Source organism: Sceloporus occidentalis, unplaced genomic scaffold (assembly GCF_023333645.1).
Source record: "Sceloporus occidentalis isolate IW3139 unplaced genomic scaffold, rSceOcc1.0.p SCAF_5, whole genome shotgun sequence".
NCBI classification, from domain to species: domain Eukaryota; kingdom Metazoa; phylum Chordata; class Lepidosauria; order Squamata; family Phrynosomatidae; genus Sceloporus; species Sceloporus occidentalis.
Window position 1 is genome coordinate 116,965,469 of NW_028316985.1, and position 16,853 is coordinate 116,982,321.

General features: G+C 38.3%; 1 protein-coding gene across 2 annotated transcripts in view; it reads right to left on the reverse strand.

Annotated features, from left to right (window-relative positions):
• CORIN (corin, serine peptidase) overlaps positions 1–16,853 on the reverse strand; it is a 135,606-nt gene that overhangs the window by 36,445 nt on the left and 82,308 nt on the right. For both annotated transcript variants that reach the window (XM_089526966.1, XM_089526965.1), the window contains 4 exons: positions 14,716–14,823; positions 7,605–7,836; positions 2,178–2,323; positions 256–363 (listed from right to left, as the gene is read on the reverse strand). In XM_089526966.1, coding sequence (XP_089383092.1) covers positions 256–363; positions 2,178–2,323; positions 7,605–7,836; positions 14,716–14,823 — 594 coding nt within the window. The remainder of the gene's footprint in view (positions 1–255; positions 364–2,177; positions 2,324–7,604; positions 7,837–14,715; positions 14,824–16,853) is intronic.

Below are 16,853 nucleotides of genomic sequence, written 5' to 3' on the forward strand. Positions count from 1 at the left end.
ATTGTCCAAGAGCCATCAGACGTCCATCCAGATCCGTCAGCCCCCTGGGGCAGACCATTTTAATTGGTCCCCGACCCCTACAGAAGCATCCCAGAAAGAATAAACCCTACCAGGTGATGATCTGTCCGTGACAATGGAACTATAGAAAGTTCTTCCATTTCCAGGTCACACCTCACTAAAGAAAACAATGTCCAAAATCGCAAAACAAGGAAAGACTGCTTGTTAACATTCTTTAGAATGTGAAATTTCATTTACCACAATTCTCTTCATCACTATCATCTTCACAGTCTGCCTGACCATCACATCTTCTAGAGGCCAGCACACACCTCCCTGAATGACATTTGAAGTGACTGGGTGAGCACTCTGCCAGAAAAATTACAAAATCAAGTTAGTAACAGTGCTTTGATACACCAGGATGAAAAAAAGATGTTGAAAAAGAATACACATCATATCCTTAAGCCTGCCTACTGCCAGCTTTACACCCATTTAACACTAACATGCACACCAGCAACTCAAATGCTGGCTCAGCTATCAGCTCCAAAATTCCTTATTCTAGTTTTCTGATTTTCATTATTTCTCTCTGTGTGCTTATGTGTGTAAGAAAGAACATTATTAATTTTAAAAGGTAACTGCTAAAGAGCTAAACTGGTCCAGAGGTTGGTAAAGGGTAGGTAGGTTTCTTAGTAGCTTTAGACATGTACATGAACAACCTGTCTCAGGTAGAATTCAGAGACATAGCTATGGCGCTATACAAACTGGCCTAAAGTGCACCTTCGTCACGTGCTGGGGTTGGCGGAGGGCGCACCACCCATATGTGCCTCACCCCTAGACATGACGAGGGCGTCAAAATGGTGGTGCCCTGTACACATGTGCACCACCATTTTGACCTGACGGACGCCTAGCGTCCGCACATCGCAACACACTTGTGATGTCACAAGTGTGCCATTGGCGCACTCAGGCATCACAAGTGCGCTGGGGGAAAGAACCCGCTTTTTGATGGTTCTTTTTGCTCCGCAAGGCAGCCACGCGGTTTGTCCGCTACGGCTTCCTCGCGGAGCAAAGCAAGGTGCCGGCAGACCACCCTTTTTGGGCAGTCTGTATCCCGCCTATGTTAGTCTGGTATATCACTAACATATTATAACATTGGTTAACACCTCAGCCTCGTGAGGATGTTCTTGACCAAATTAAGATATCTCCTTTCTGGTTCATAGCCTGCTCACACCATATTCCCAAACTCCCTCCACCATTCAAATGAGCATCCAGCCAAAATAGCTTTAGGCAACATCTTTCCTCCTGCTTTTGTCCCTCAATGACCATAGCTAAAATTGAACTTGTCACCTCATCACCATACCCACAAGTTCCATGGTTATTCATACAATCTGATAATAAAGGTTCTTCCTGGGCACCTGTTGACTCCATGCATCTGAGAAGTAAACCAAGTCTATTTTTTTTAATCGTTTTCTGAAATGGAGCAAAGGCAAATCAGGAAGCGATTCAAACTGTCAGTGGGAATGACCCCTATGAAGCTTATGCTACAACTTCTTTCACATGGTAGTAGTCTTTAGACACTAGTGAGGAAAATCAGGTCCAGACAAATCCATCTCATAAGGTATAATTCAACGTGTTCTGTTCAAACCCTGCTACCCTGAATATTATTATTCCATGTTTACTACAATGTTCTCGTACAGTTTCCATTCATTTCACTTAGGTATTCAATATATGGACTATTTTGCTGTTGAATCTTCAAATTACTTTGGTTATTAAATATTAACAAATTTCAAGCCATTTTCTACCGAGAGTGTCGAATAAATATTAAAACAAGCTAGTCTTGTTTTAATACACTTACTCATGTCCAAAAGCTTATTTCTCTGGCTACCGTTTATTCTCCTAAAATACAATAACTCTATCCTCCAGTTAAGAAATTTACAATTTTTAAAATAACCTACACATTGTCCAGTTCCCTCCTTGCTATTAATATTGTATCTGGATATTTTAATTGTTAGCCGCTTTGATTGTTTTATTACAGAAAAATGGGGTATAAATAAAAGTTTTATTTATTATTTATTTGTATTAATATATTTCAGGTATGACTGGAAGAAGGCTTTAAACAGCAGCAAATGAAATGCTTCCCCTCATGTGCTCAATGTCTAGCTAAAACATTCAGAAAATTAAGTAACCTTCTACATCATCATCAGGTGTGAGACATGTTTGATTGTCTGAGTTTTCTTCTGGGAACTGAGAGCAATCAGTATCTTCTGGCCATTGCAGACCTACAATTCCAAGTACTGACTCACATCGTTCCTTGGACTGTTCACAAAGTGTCCTGCAAAGATTAAATTGGAAGGAGAGAGAAAGAGAGAGGTAACGTTTTGGGTGGGTATTTGGCAAAACAAATACATAGCAAAAGAACAAAAACTGGTTATAGAAATTAAGATTTACAAAACCACATGGCAGATATATACTGAAATCTTTGCTAGTATGTTGACTATGAAGCCAATAGCTTGATCCTAAAACTTTGTGAATCATTGCATAATTACTTAGAATGGGACATATCAATAGATAAGCTCTATAATGCTTCAGGAAGTGTGCACAGTACACAGGGGATGTACACTTTTGTAAATGTTGTTCTTTAGGACAATAACAAATATTTAAATCATATTTTCCCCACTGCAAGGAAGTCCTTGAATGGTCAAGGGTTTAATCAGGGTTTAATCTGTGAAAAATCTGCACATGGGTGTTTTTCACAGAAAATAATGTTTTTGGTACAGAAATCCATGTTTTTTGCACAGGAAATTTGATTTTCTGAACAGAAAATAACACGCCTGATTCTGTTGTATTTTACATCCATGGTCAATAGAGAACAATATATCATAAAAATAGTTCCAATACCATCTACAGAAAGAGTGTGAAATTATTATTTTATATGTTCTCTGCAGCCAGAATGGTATATGCTTCCCACTGGAAAGGTGCTGAACTGCCGTCCTGGAATGATTGGATTATGAAATTGCTGGAATTCATGGAATTAGATAAACTTACCTGTTATGTAGAAAGCTTGGACTGGGAAAAGACCAAAGTAGCATGGCAGCCCTTGGTTAATTTTATGCGCATTGAAAATATATCCCCCAACTTTTATTGGTAATACATGACTTATCTTGAGGTGGGCAGTTGGAGGCTAGATTTGTATACTCAGAACAGGTGTATATAGGAAAATTGAAAGCCCTTAGGGGAAAATTCCCTAAAGATATTTGCTTTCTGTTTAAACAAGCTAGAAGTAGACATAATGTGGATATGTGTAAAGTATTAAGGGCCTTCTCTTGGCTTAAGCAAGTATCAAACCCTCTCAGGAAGTGAACGACGGATATTCTTATGTCTCTCCTGAAATATATATACTCTGCTCTTTCTTTTAATGATATGTCTATAATTACTTTACTATAGTTTACTCCTAAGCAGTGTAAGAATTATTTCTGCTTCTATATGTACGTTAGCTACTAGTCAACATGTATGATTGATATGTCTTTTTAATGTAAATACTTTAATAAAGATTATTTAAAAAAGAAAGAAAGAAAGAAAGAGTGTGAAATTCCTTCGCTCCTCCAAATGTCTTAAGGTTCATCTCTTAGATGCCCTAGCCCAGTGATGGCGAACCTATGGCACGCGTGCCAGAGGTGGCACTCAGAGCCCTCTCTGTGGGCACACATGCTGTAGCCCTAGCACAGAGTTTGCCAGAGTTTCTTACTAGAAAGCCAGAGGGACGTGGCACTTTGCAATAAATAAGTGGGGTCTGGGTTGCAGTTTGGGCACTCAGTCTGTAAAGGTTCACCATCACTGCCCTAGCCAATCTGGCCAAAAATAAATTATTAATGGGAAATCTTAAAAGCCAAAGGTTCCTAACACAGTATCAGAGTACAGCATAAAATAGCTTAATATATAATAACATTTTATGGATACCAAAAAGTACTTTTGGCCAGATAAGAAAGAAAAGTAAATTAGACAAATTATCTTTATTATATTTTTTCAATCTTTTATACTTCGTTTTTATAAAAACAGCTCTATTCTTTAGAAATCCTCCTCATATGAAATTCTTTCCACATAATTATTTTGATAACTCTTTATTGGATCTATTCTTTCATAATTATAACTATGTAACAAAAATGAAACATACTGCTAAAAGAAACAATATCCCGTTTGTTCCTACAGTGGCTCTGAAAAACTTAATTATTTCGCCTAGATTTTAACTGCCGATCAGAAGTGTGCATGACAACCATTAGGAACTAGACAAAACACACACTTGCAATTTATAATATTCCCACGGTGTCTTCAAAATGTTTCTTAAATCATTTGCCAAACCCAACAGAATTCAAATAATTATTTAAATTATATTTTTCTGATTGCAGTTCAGTGACATCAGCAGCATTATTTATTTATTTATTTGTTTGTTTGTTTGTTTATTGCATTTATCTCAAACATGAATCTAAAGGCAACTTACAATTTTAAACGGTACAAAAAGTGAATAGTAATACAATTAAACTAACTGTGATATTTAAACAATTCTGACCTACATCTGAAAGGATAAAATTAAAATTAAAAAGAGAAAAAGTCTTCAAAATAGTTCAGTTTAAAATAATACAGCAGCCTTAGCCATTCTTTAAACACTATCTGTTTTAAAGGCAGTTAGAATAAAAAAGGTTTTGCCTGTCAATAGAAGGACTGCAAAGAGGGTATCATTTTGGTCTCCCCAGGAGATTTCTAGAGTCTAGGGGCAGCCACCAAGAAGGTCCTCTCTCACATTTCAGGAGCAAAATAAACATGTTGAAGAAGCTTAGAAAATGGTAATATAATTTATGAGCAGTAAACACTTTCTTTCTTTTGCTCTTAGCATCTCTGTGTTAAAGCAGGGGAATTACAGTCATTATGAATTGATCACTTTTCCACTGTAGACTATCCACATTGCTAAGTGTACTAAGAGCACATTAGCAGCAATGACTTTTTTAAAAGGATAGTTGTTCTCTAGCTTCATAATGAACATCAATCCTATGAGTCTGATTCAAAACAAAGCCAGAGGATCCATATTGCCACACAAGAAAAGAGTTTGCACAATAGGGGCAGAACTAGTGATAAGTTATCCTGTGACCATTATTAGTGAACTGCCAGGGTTTTGCTAAAATAACTATATACTCTTCTGTGTACTGACCATGCTGATAACATATACTGCTCTATGCTTCATTGAGCAAATTATATGAGCTTTTTAAAATAAATAAATAAATAAATAAATAAATATCACAATTGGCGCTGTTACACAGATCTTATTCCTATCCAAATTAGGCTAATAATTTTAAATTGGTATGTTTTAATTGGATGTTCCTAGCCAAATTAGGCTACTACATTTTAAAGTCATCTTTCTATCCTATTTTCTTTCAATACATCCAGGAGAGCATGTATGGCTCTCTTTCTGCACATTTTATTTTCACAAGAACCCTGAGATGTAGACCAGGGTGAGGCAGAAAACTAGCCCATGATAACTCAGGACTTTTTCATGCATGAATGTATACTAGAACCTGGATCTACCAACTACCAGTTCAACACTCTAACTACTAATCACACAATGACTTTCAATACTATCATCCTGTAATAATATTGGTTCTCAAATACAGCAAAGCACTTTATGTGAGGTGGACTTTAAAAAAATGTTCAATAACTGCTCCTAGTACAAATTTTAGGAGCCATGTTGTTTCACATTTGGAATTGCACCAATTTTTGGATTGTACTGTATATGTTTTTATGTAGAGCCAGTATGATATAGTGCCTTGAGTGTTGAACTATGACTGTGGAGACCAGGACTGCTTCCCCACTCAGGCATGAAATCTTTGGCAAGTCACATTTTCTCAGCCTCAGAGGAAGGCAAACTTCCTCGGAACAAATCTTGCCAAGAAAACCCCATGATAGGTTCACCTTAGGATCACTATAACTCAGAAATGACCTAAAGGCTCAGATATGTTGTTACAGTCTGTCAGACTGGGAGAAATGTGCAAAGTCTTTTATTGAAGCAAATGAAATGGATAACAGCTTGGCCGGCACTGAAGTCAAAGACACTGTTTTCCATGATTAGATTTCTTAGAAGACCTGTGCTTGTTTGTGAAGTAGAATCCTTCTTGTCATGAAGATCTCCTTGTTGAAGACTGTCTTCCTCAAGGAGAACAAAAAATTCACTTGGACTGACTAGACCAAGACCTAAGTTTAGAATGACAGGCAGACTGTGCTTTGATGCCATGCTTTATTGCAATTACTATCAGGATCTGATTGTGCTTCGATTTTTCATCTGTGCTAGAATTAAATAAACCATCCCCAAAGGTCAGTGGAGTTTCTAGCATACTGGGTCGTGCCTGTTGATTGTAACCAAGGAATTCCTACAAGAAGATTCTTAAAAGTGCAGCTGATTCATCACACAAAAAGGAACCAAGGGACTGCTCAAAATCGAAGCGTATATATACATATTCACTGAAGGGGTCAGGGCTACTCCTAACATAGAGGCTGTACTAGAAGCGCTGGGTTGGGGAATGCGGCAATCGCATGCCACGCCCCCAACCCGGTGCAAAAAGAACCAGCAAACAGCGGATTCTTTTTCTCTGGGTGTACCAACTACCACCTCTGTGGTTTCTGAGGGAGAAGAGAACAGCTGGGCACAGCTCAGTCTTGACTATGCCCAGTTGCTGAGCTCTTCACCTTCCAACTGCCATTGCTGTGGCTTCTGAGGGGAAAGCATAGCAGCCAGAAACTACTGAACTTAATTGTCATCCCACCATCCCGTTTTCCTGGTGTGTTGTGTCTTATTTAGTTGTATGATTGAAGTCAGGAAACTGTTGAATTATCTAACTATAAGCCACTCTGAGAACTTTTGTGTCTGCAACAAATATAAATATTTGTAGAAAAGAGAGAGGGAGGGAGGGAGGGAGGGAAGAAGAGAAGAGAAGAGAAGAGAAGAGAAGAGAAGAGAAGAGAAGAGAAGAAAGAAAGAAAGAAAGAAAGAGGGCAGAGGAAATTAAAGACATCAAGGAAAGTAATGTAAGAGCAAAACTAGTAAGAATATTTTCAAATCAGGATCTATATAACATAAGATTCCTTTTCTGATATTTTTATTTGATTGATTGATTAAAGCATTTCTAACCCATCAATCAGCCAAAGAGATTTCCAGAAGAAGTTTACAGAGGAATAAAAATAAGTCTCTGCACCCAGGCTGTCAAGCAGTTGGGAGTCTACTGGATTCAACTAGACTGCTAGATGCCAGTAAACCACATGAGCCGGGCATGAAGATAATAGCCATATCTCTGGTTCAGCATTTGCTTTTCAGACATTTACTCACTTTAAATGCAGAGGTTCTATTCAACTTTTAAGCACAAATCATTAGACATAATAACTAATTAAAAAAAAAACAAAGAAAGTCATGTCCTAACTGAATATAGGTCTACAAAGCACAACTTTGATTTATAAAATATGGATCTAATTGTTAGACACCAATACAATGAAAGCTGAAATAGCATGAAAGATTTTGGAGGGGGGTTGGTTTTATTTATTTATTATTTATGTTTTTTAATGCTATCAACTGTTACCTGCATGGTGGGATACGCTGACTTGTTTGAAGATCACATTTTGGCACCAAAATTGTGCAGGCAAAAAACATAAGGTATTTGTAGCAGTTAGTCTGAACCAAAGCTGGGAAGAGAGAGGACTCCCAGCTGACTGAGGCTTCCTTTTGTGTCAGATGTCCCAAGTAGTTGGGGTAATTTGTGTAGTTATAAGGCAGGTTCAAACACAGTTCCAGTGTAATTGGTTCACACTGACCTAGTAGAGTAAAAAAGAAATTAAATTTTAAATACCGAAGCAATAGTTCTGGAACTATCCAATTCTGGTTAATAGAGAGGACCTAATAGATGAGGAATTGCCAAATGATGAATGGATCTTTTATTTTTCAGGGAAAATAAACACACACACACACACACACACACACACACACACACAAGCACACACATCCTGAAGCAAAAATACTTTAGTTATTATCAGTCTGTGTTCTGAATCTGAATTGATGAAAACATAGCAGTGGGCAAGATCTTACTTTGACAATGTATTAATTCTGGCTCTCAAATTTTGCAAATACTTTTCCTGCTATTTTAGACTATTTCCAAAGTTCTTGAACTAACATTTTAACTCAGAAGCCTCAGGCCCTTTCTGAAACATTGTAATACATATCTTTGCTGCCTTCATAGGAAATTGGAACTGCTGGCCCATTTTTGGTACCTGAATGTTAAAATTCAAATTATATATGGTAACAGGATAACAATAATAAGCAACAACAATAATTAACTGACAATAGACAATAGTCTACATGAAACTCCTGGGAGAGGTTTTCCAAAATTTTGGAGTAAGGTGTCACCAGTATGCTGATGATACCAAGCTCTATCGCTCCTTTCCACTTCATTCCAAAGAAGCTGTTCCTATCCTAAACCAGTGTCTGGCAGCTGTAATGGACTGGATGAGGCAAACAAATTGAAGCTTAATCCAGACAAGACAGTGGTGCTTCTGGTCAGTTGAAAGACAGATCCAGGAATGAGGATTCAGCCTGTCTTAAATGGGGTTACACTCCCCCTGAAAACACAGGTTTGCAATTTGGGGGTACTGCCGGATTCAGCACTGAGCCTGGAGGCCCAGGTATCAGCGGCGACCAGGAGTGCTTTTGCACAGCTAAAACTAGTGTGCCAACTGCACCATTCCTGGAAAAGTCAGATCTGGCCACAGTGGTTCATGCCTTGGGTACATCCTGTTTGGATTACTGTAATGGGCTCTAAGTGGGGCTGTCTTTGAAAAGTGCTCAGAAACTTCAGCTGGTCCAAAGAACTGCAGCCATGTTGTTAACTGCAGCTGGCTACAGGGAACATACAACCTTGCTGCAAAAGCTCCATTGGCTGCCGGTCCATTTCTGGACACAATTTGAAGTGCTATTTTTGACCTATAAAGCCCTATAGGGCTTGGGTTCAAGCTATTTCAAGGACCATATCTCCCTTTATGAACACTGAAATCATTCGGAGCAGTCCTCCTCTCTGTCCCACCACCCTCTCAGGTGTGTTTGGTGGGAACATGAGAAAGGGCCATGTCATTTCCATGGGAATTATGGGCTGCTCCAAGGTTCTGGAACTCCCTCCTTAGAGAGGCCAGGTTGGCTCCATCCTTGTTTTCATTTCAGCAGCAGATAAAAACATTGTTATGCCACCAGGTTTTCTCACACTGACATGGGTGCTGTAAGAGTTGTATAAAGAGTTTTTACATTTTAAATTTGAACATAAAAAGTTTTTAATTTTTTGAAATTGTATAATTGTTTTTAAATGTTGTATTTTTAATGCTTTGTACTATTTTAAAATGGACTATTTTAAATTTTGTTAGCTGCCTTGAGTCCCTGTACTGGGAGGAAGGTGGGATGTAAATAAATAAATAATAGTCTGTCATGGGACTCAAAATCTGATTCCTGACTGAACCTTAATCACACTTTGGTCAGTTCTATGCATGTTCTGATCTGCTGTTGAAGAGGAGGAGGAGGAAGAGGAAATGTTTGTTTAATGTGGAGTGTAGCTGTTTGCAAGCCTGGCTTATATTTCTATTCTTGTTAACATACTTTTATTTTCCATAAACAACAATTTCACTACTGAACACAGACTAAAAAGGTCAACATAATAAGAGGCTGCTCCTTAAATTTAATTCTGAGTGAAAAAGTGATTTATGAAAAGTCGGCAACCCAAATGAAACATATGTAAACAATCCCCATGTTGCCCAGTTTCCTTAGAAGAAATCATCAAAGAAGAACATATGTCACAAGTAAGTCACTGTGGTGGCCTTACAATCACAGAAAGGATGGACTTGAAATTATTTTGTCTGGAAGCCACTCAGTCTGTGCTGAACATCTGGGTCTTTCTTGTAATTTTCAAAATTGTATTTTCTGACATTTCAATTATATTGTACAGGATGAACATATATTCAGAGTGTTATTGCTAAAAATGAGCATTCTCTAGCTGGATAAAAGCTATATAAAGGATGAAAATATTTCAGATATTTTAAATTCTTCTTAAAGGAAGTTTTAAATGCATACACACACATATATATCATAACAGTAACAGGTGACAATTTAAGACACAAATGCTTTTCATCCTGCCTTCCAGTTCTTCTATTTGCTTTCAATTTCTATTGAAAACTTTAATTTCTTCCCTTTCTTCTCCAAATTTAAACTATTAAGTGCCCAGTAGTCAGGATTCTCACTCATCCCTGGCAATGTCTTTGTAATTGGAAGGATTCTCACTCATCCCTGGCAGTGTCTTTGTAATTGTAAGGAAACAGTTCAATGCATCAAAAGATCAATTAAACTATCATTCATGTTGCTGGTGTGTTACTGCTGTACTACAAAACAAGTGCCATGCTCTGTGCAGAATAATAGAGGAATTCTGGCAAAAAGCAAGCCACCAGGAACATATGATATTCCAGTCAAATTATTGCAATCCACATTGACAGAGTCAACTCTAGTCCTAACCAACATATGTCAACAGATATGGAAAACAAAACAATAGCCAACAGATTGGAAACAATCAATATACATCCCCATTCACAAAAAAGAGATACAAAAGACTGAAACAGCTATAGAACCATAGCACTAATCTCCCACGCAAGCAAAATTATACTTAAAATTCTGCAATAGAGGGCTGGAGTAGACAGCAGAAAAGTGTGGTCCAAGACCACTTCAGCCACAAACAGGCCAGGACCACAGTGACCACATGGCCTGCTCCCAAAGTGGCCCATTGCCACAGGACCCAAACTGCACCACCAGGAGTCAGATTATCCCAGCCAGTTTTTGTTCTGATCCAAAGGACCAGAGAGTGGTGTCAGGGCAACTTTGGACTGCTTTGGGGGGGGGGGGTGTCATTTAAACACCATGCCCCCAAAGTGTCCAGAAGCCACTTCATTTGGCACATCTGTTCCAGGCCATTGATGGAGAGAGAAATCCCAGACATCCAAGCAGGGTTCAGGAAAGGAAGAGGCGCTAGGGAACACACTGCAAACATACGATGGCTAATAGAGCACACCAGGGGATTCCAAAAGAAAATCAGCATGTGCTTGATAGACAATAACTTTTATAGATAAAGGCTTTGCTATAAGGCCTTTAGCTGCATGAATCATGAAAGGCTATGGAACACCCTTAAAGACATATAAGTGCCAACACATCTAATAGGCCTTATGCGGAATCTCTATTCTGGACAATAAGCTACTGTCAGAATAGAACATGGCGAAACAGTATGGTTCCCAATTGAAAAAGGGGTCAGATAAGGCTGAATCTTATCACCCTACCTGTTTAACTTCTATGCAGAACATATTGTAAGGAAAGCAGGACTAGACACAGAAGAAGGAGTGAAAATAGGAGGAAGGAATATCAACCATCTAAGATGCTCAGATGACACTATAATACTAGCAGAAAACCTCACAGACCTGGATCAACTACTAAGGAAGATCAAGGAAGAAAGTGCAAAGGCAGACTTACTGATTTAACATAAAGAAAACAAAAATAACCATGGAGAACCTACACAAATTTGACCTAGACAATGAGGAAATAAAAATAGTAAAAGAATTCTCATACCTGGGATAAAACAGTGATAGGAATAGAGATTGCAGCCAGGAAATCAGAAGAAGATCAGAAGAATGAAATCAGAAGAATGGGAAGAGAGACTATGAAGAATTAGAAAAGATCCTAAAATGCAAAGATATACAACTGAGCACAAAAGTTAGAATCGTCCAAGCCATTATATTCCCTATTACCATGTATGGATGTGAGAGCTGGACAGTAAAGAAAGAAGGTAGGAAGAAAATCAACTCATTTGAGATGTGGTGCTGGGGAGAGTTCAGTGAGAGTCAGATAAAAAATCTGACAGGGCTTCAGTGAGAGTTCGATTGGACTTCAGTGAGAGTCAGTTAAGGAAATTGATTGGACTTCAGTGAGAGTCAGTTAAGGAAATTGATTGGACTTCAGTGAGAATCAGAGAGGGATTCTGACAGGAGAGGGAGTTCTCTTAAATTAGTCCGGAAGGGACTGTGATGTGCCTGCGACTGTAGCCACCGTGAGTTTGAAATAATCTACCTATGATACTTTCTAATGTAATGTTAATTAATAAATTATTTTTATATAATAGCTGTCTCTATCAGAGTGAATTTTATATGCTGTAAACAAAAGCAAGCACGCTACCTAAGATACTCAACTGATTTGGGGAAGACACTTGGGACCCTGGCCCTTGAACCCTTAGGGAGCCAGTTAAAAGGGTAAAAGCAGTGCAGATGTCAGTGACTGGGGCCTTGTGTGAAGAAGAATTTAAAATATTTGAAATATTTTCATCCTTTATATAGCTTTTATCCAAATAATTAGTATAGTGTACATCATACTATATACTTTCAGTAGAGGTTTAGCTGAATATATGATCTAGAAGTGACCAAAATTCTGTTTCTGATGTCTGTTTCCTTTATTTCTGTCCAATTTTGAGGTGGGGCGGGGGGAGATTCTGGAACTCCCTTCCCAGTGAGGCCAGAATGGCAGCCTCCTTCTTGTCCTTCCATTGGCAGGCTAAAATCTTTTTATTCAGACCGGCTTTTAAAACAGAAACTTTTAAAGAATTGACTAGGGGGGTGCTGTATTGATTTAATTGAACAGTTTTGAAGGGTATTTTCCTTTTAATTGCATTTTATTATTTTAATTTTGAGTTCAATAGTTTTAATACTGTAAATATTCTATTTTAATTTTCACTTTATGTATTTTAAAAAATTGTATTGTTCTTTTACATTGTGAGCCACTTTGTGTCCCAATTTTGGTGGGAAAGCTGGATACAAATAAGGGGGCGAGGAAGAGGAGAAGAAAGATTAGGCCTAAAAATGTTTTTAAAATATAGTCAAAATACTGAAAACATCAAAAATAAAATGTATAAAAAGTTGCTATACAATTAAATTATTAGGAATCGAAAACATTCAAACAAATGGTTAAAGAAGCCAAGCAAAAAGTTATAGGGAAAGGTAAATAGCTACATTTCAGGGGCTTTTTCAGGGAGTATGGAGGGCACCTAGGGACAACATGCAACCTGTGACAGGTACCAGGTCTCTAAAGTTTGACAAAACATTTTTCCCAGCTCTACCTGGAGATGACGGGACTGAACCTGGGACCTTTTGCTTGTAAAACACATACTTTCTGCTCTACCACTGAGTTACAAACTTTCCAACAACTTATGAAGTCAAGTCTTAATTGCATAACAGGTAACTGCAAAAAAAAAGTCAATGTTCAATAAGAAAAATCAGCACATAAATCCAGGCCTATTGTACATTTGCTTTGCTTTATTGTTCAAAATTGGGTTTGCTTAAACTGAAAACAGCATAGGTGCATGAATTGGATCTAGCCCTCTTTCTTTGATGTGCGATTGATCATGCTTTCTCAAAGTATTTTGGAAATTTGTTACAACAATGAATACTCAGTTAAAAGATGAAAGGCAGAAAGCATGTGAACAACAGTAGCTTGGAAGCAGACATTAAAATTCATGATAATGTGGGACTAAATAAAAAAAATTGGCTCGATCTAACCAAAAGCATTTCAGAATTGAGGAATTGGAACATTAATCACGGGAAAAAATTCTTCTGAGTTCTGAGTTTCACTATCAGCAAAGCAAGGAATGTAGAAGCAACTGAAAGCATGAACAAGTAATATCTATCTCCCATCCCAAACCGTGCAGTGTTGTAGTCTGGAAGATGTTCTTGTTGACTTCCATGTGAAAGAGGCCAGTGTGGCACATGTAGCAGTGTCATGCACCACAATGTAGCACATATGGGGCAAAGCAATCTGGTTTTTTATCTTCTGCTGCCCCCCTCGTCTGCCTCTTTTGTTGTGCTTCATCAACCCACCCTCCCACCTATGATACAGTGTAAACTCAGCTGTTCACCAGTCCTGGGTAGGCATTTTTCCCTTTTCCATGTTGTTTGTTTGGTCTAACCTACCCTGTTGACTGGGGATAGTGACAATAGGTTCATGGAGAGTTCTAAATAGGTGGGCACTTGGCAAGTAGTGGAGGAAGAAAAGTAGCATTTTGGTGAACACTTATGATTTGGTCTTCACCTTTTTGATGATGATGAGGGCTCTGGATCTGCTTTTTTGGGTCATGCAACCTGGGGATGGAGAAGAAGATTTCTCTTATGGCTGGACTGAGCCCTGAGCATAAATGATGTGATGGGGGGGGGGGGGTTCTTCAGGTTGGCCTTCCAGTAGCAGGCTGGCCAAGGAGCAACCCAGCTTTTAGGTTCTCCTTGGGGATCAGGTGTTTCACCCAGAAGAAGCTGGGGAGGTCTGGGAGAGACCTCAGCTGCTCCTGTACTTGGTTGCTTTCCCGCTTTGCATCTCCCAGGGTTAAAGAATCATAGAGTTGGAAGAGACCACAAGGGCCATCCAGTCCAAACCCCTGCCATGCAGGAACTCGCAATCAAAACATCCCCGACAGATGGCCATCCAGCCTCTGTTTAAAGACCTCCAAGGAAGGAAACTCCGAGGGAGTTAAAGGTTAAATGGGTAATAATTTGAATAAAGTAGTCCTTATTCAACCCAATCCCTGTTGTCTGGTCTCTTTATTTCCATCAGCAAAAAACAGCACAAAGCAATATCGAACTCACTGCAGTTTGCTTGTCTATTATTCATGTCACAGAGAGGAGAGTGGCTACAGGAATCAGGGCAGGAAGCAGAAGCACATTTCTGATCTCCTTCCCGACATGGTGTCTTACCTAGAAGGACAAGATAAAAGTAATTGCTGAATTGCAAAATAGTCTAAACAGTGTAATAGCCAATGGTAAAAGGCAGCATATTGTGTCTCCTTGTTGCATTTTATTAGCATAGTGATACAACATTATAAAAAAATTAAAAGTAGGAATTTGACTTCAGGATATTTGGTTAGGTATCTGGTTAGGTATCTACCTGAGCATCCTTCCTGACTATGAGTGCTTCTATCTAGTAATCATAAATAAAGGCAAAGTATCATGTCCTTATAAGTGGTCCAACAATTTGTAGGGATTTTCCTTATCTCATATTCAACTCATATTTCTCATATTTCTAATGGACAGAACCAATTTCACTTTATGAAGATAAACTGTTATATAATCCATTACAGACTTCTAGCTCTATAATGTATTATTATCTAAAACCTGGTTATTAAAAACTCATTATATTGCTTATTGCCTTACTTGGAGTCTTGCATTACTTGGCCAAAAAACGTTGGGGGAGAAGCATTAACCTCCCCCAGCCTGAAATTTGGAGGGTTCATTATGCAGCTTCCAAAAAGTAATGAGAAAAAGTAAAAAGCAAATTTTACTTGTCACAAGGAAACAAGTACAGTAACGACATTGGCAGTTTTTACATTACAGTACATTACAGTAGACCCTTGCTTTATGTGGGGGATCCGTTCCCGACACACAGATCCCAGTAAAGTGAATTCTGCACATGCTCAAGCCCCATTTAAATGAATGAGGCACGCTCCTGTGTGTGGCACAGTGTGCGTTCCATTCATCTACATGGGTTTCCTGTCCACGTGACCTCAAGTCCACATATGAGGCAGGCCAACTGTAATTGCAAAAGGAATGTTGTTATGCAGTCATTATCTCCCCTCCAAAAAAACCAGCAAAAAAAAAACAAAAACAAAGTAGTGCTAGTAACTTTGTTATTTGTAACATGTACTTCAAAGCTCTAACCTGGGAGGACTGCAAAGATGACACACAATGGTGGCAAAAGCCATGATTTTGTAGAAATCTCTGCAATATAACATCATCAAATGGTACTCAGTGTCAACAAATTACAATTCTTGCCTCAACAAGCTCAGCGTCAATTATATAGAAAAGGATTATTATATTACTGTACTGTTATTTTAAAGAAAAGATCTTGATCAGACTGAAGTCAGTTAGTCTCCTGATTATATGCATAGTTTTTATACCGTAAAATTTGAGCAAGGGTTGAAATTGACCATATTCTTGGTACAGAATAGACTGGATTACTGTGATTCACATTGGATTACTGTGTTTGTTCATTTGATTCTTTAAGCATTTATATCCTGCCCTATATTAAAATGGTACACAACAGTTTAAAATTATTCAAAATATAAAACAGTAAAATAGTTTCAGCAGACTAGAAACATTTTAAACTATTTAATGAATTAAAACATCTTAAAAGCTTAAAACAAAGTATATGTACATTTTTGAGGAAATTAATTAGGCCATCAAGGCTTTATTTTGACAGTACAAGAACAAAGCATGAACCAGACCTCCAAAGAAAGAGAGCATTCCAGAAACAAGACCCTACAGCAGAGAAGGCCTTCTCCCATGTCATCCAAAACAGTATTTCTCCTACTCTTGCAAGACAGAGGGGGGGGGGGGAGGCTAAAGGAATGTTACATTTCTCATTTGATGGAGAAATATTCTCTGTTTGGGAAAGTTGCTGAAAACTGGGACAAGAGACTGCATGTTGCAACATAGCAGAAGGGTGCAAGAATCTAAGTGAATTGCCTACATCCACAGAATCAAGCTGGTTTAATTGTTGGACCATCTCTACAGACCAGCCTGCAAACTAATTCCATAACAGAAAGTAATTCAAGACTCCATAACACAGTTCTCATCACAAAATTACAGCTTCCAGAATTGTTTGGATGAAGCCATGTCAGTCACACTGGTACAAAACTGATAGAAGCTTGTACTGTGTAACCTATATCATCAGGCCTTCTGTAACATAATTTGTAGCACAAATCTGGAGTGTTTTTTGTAAGCAAAAT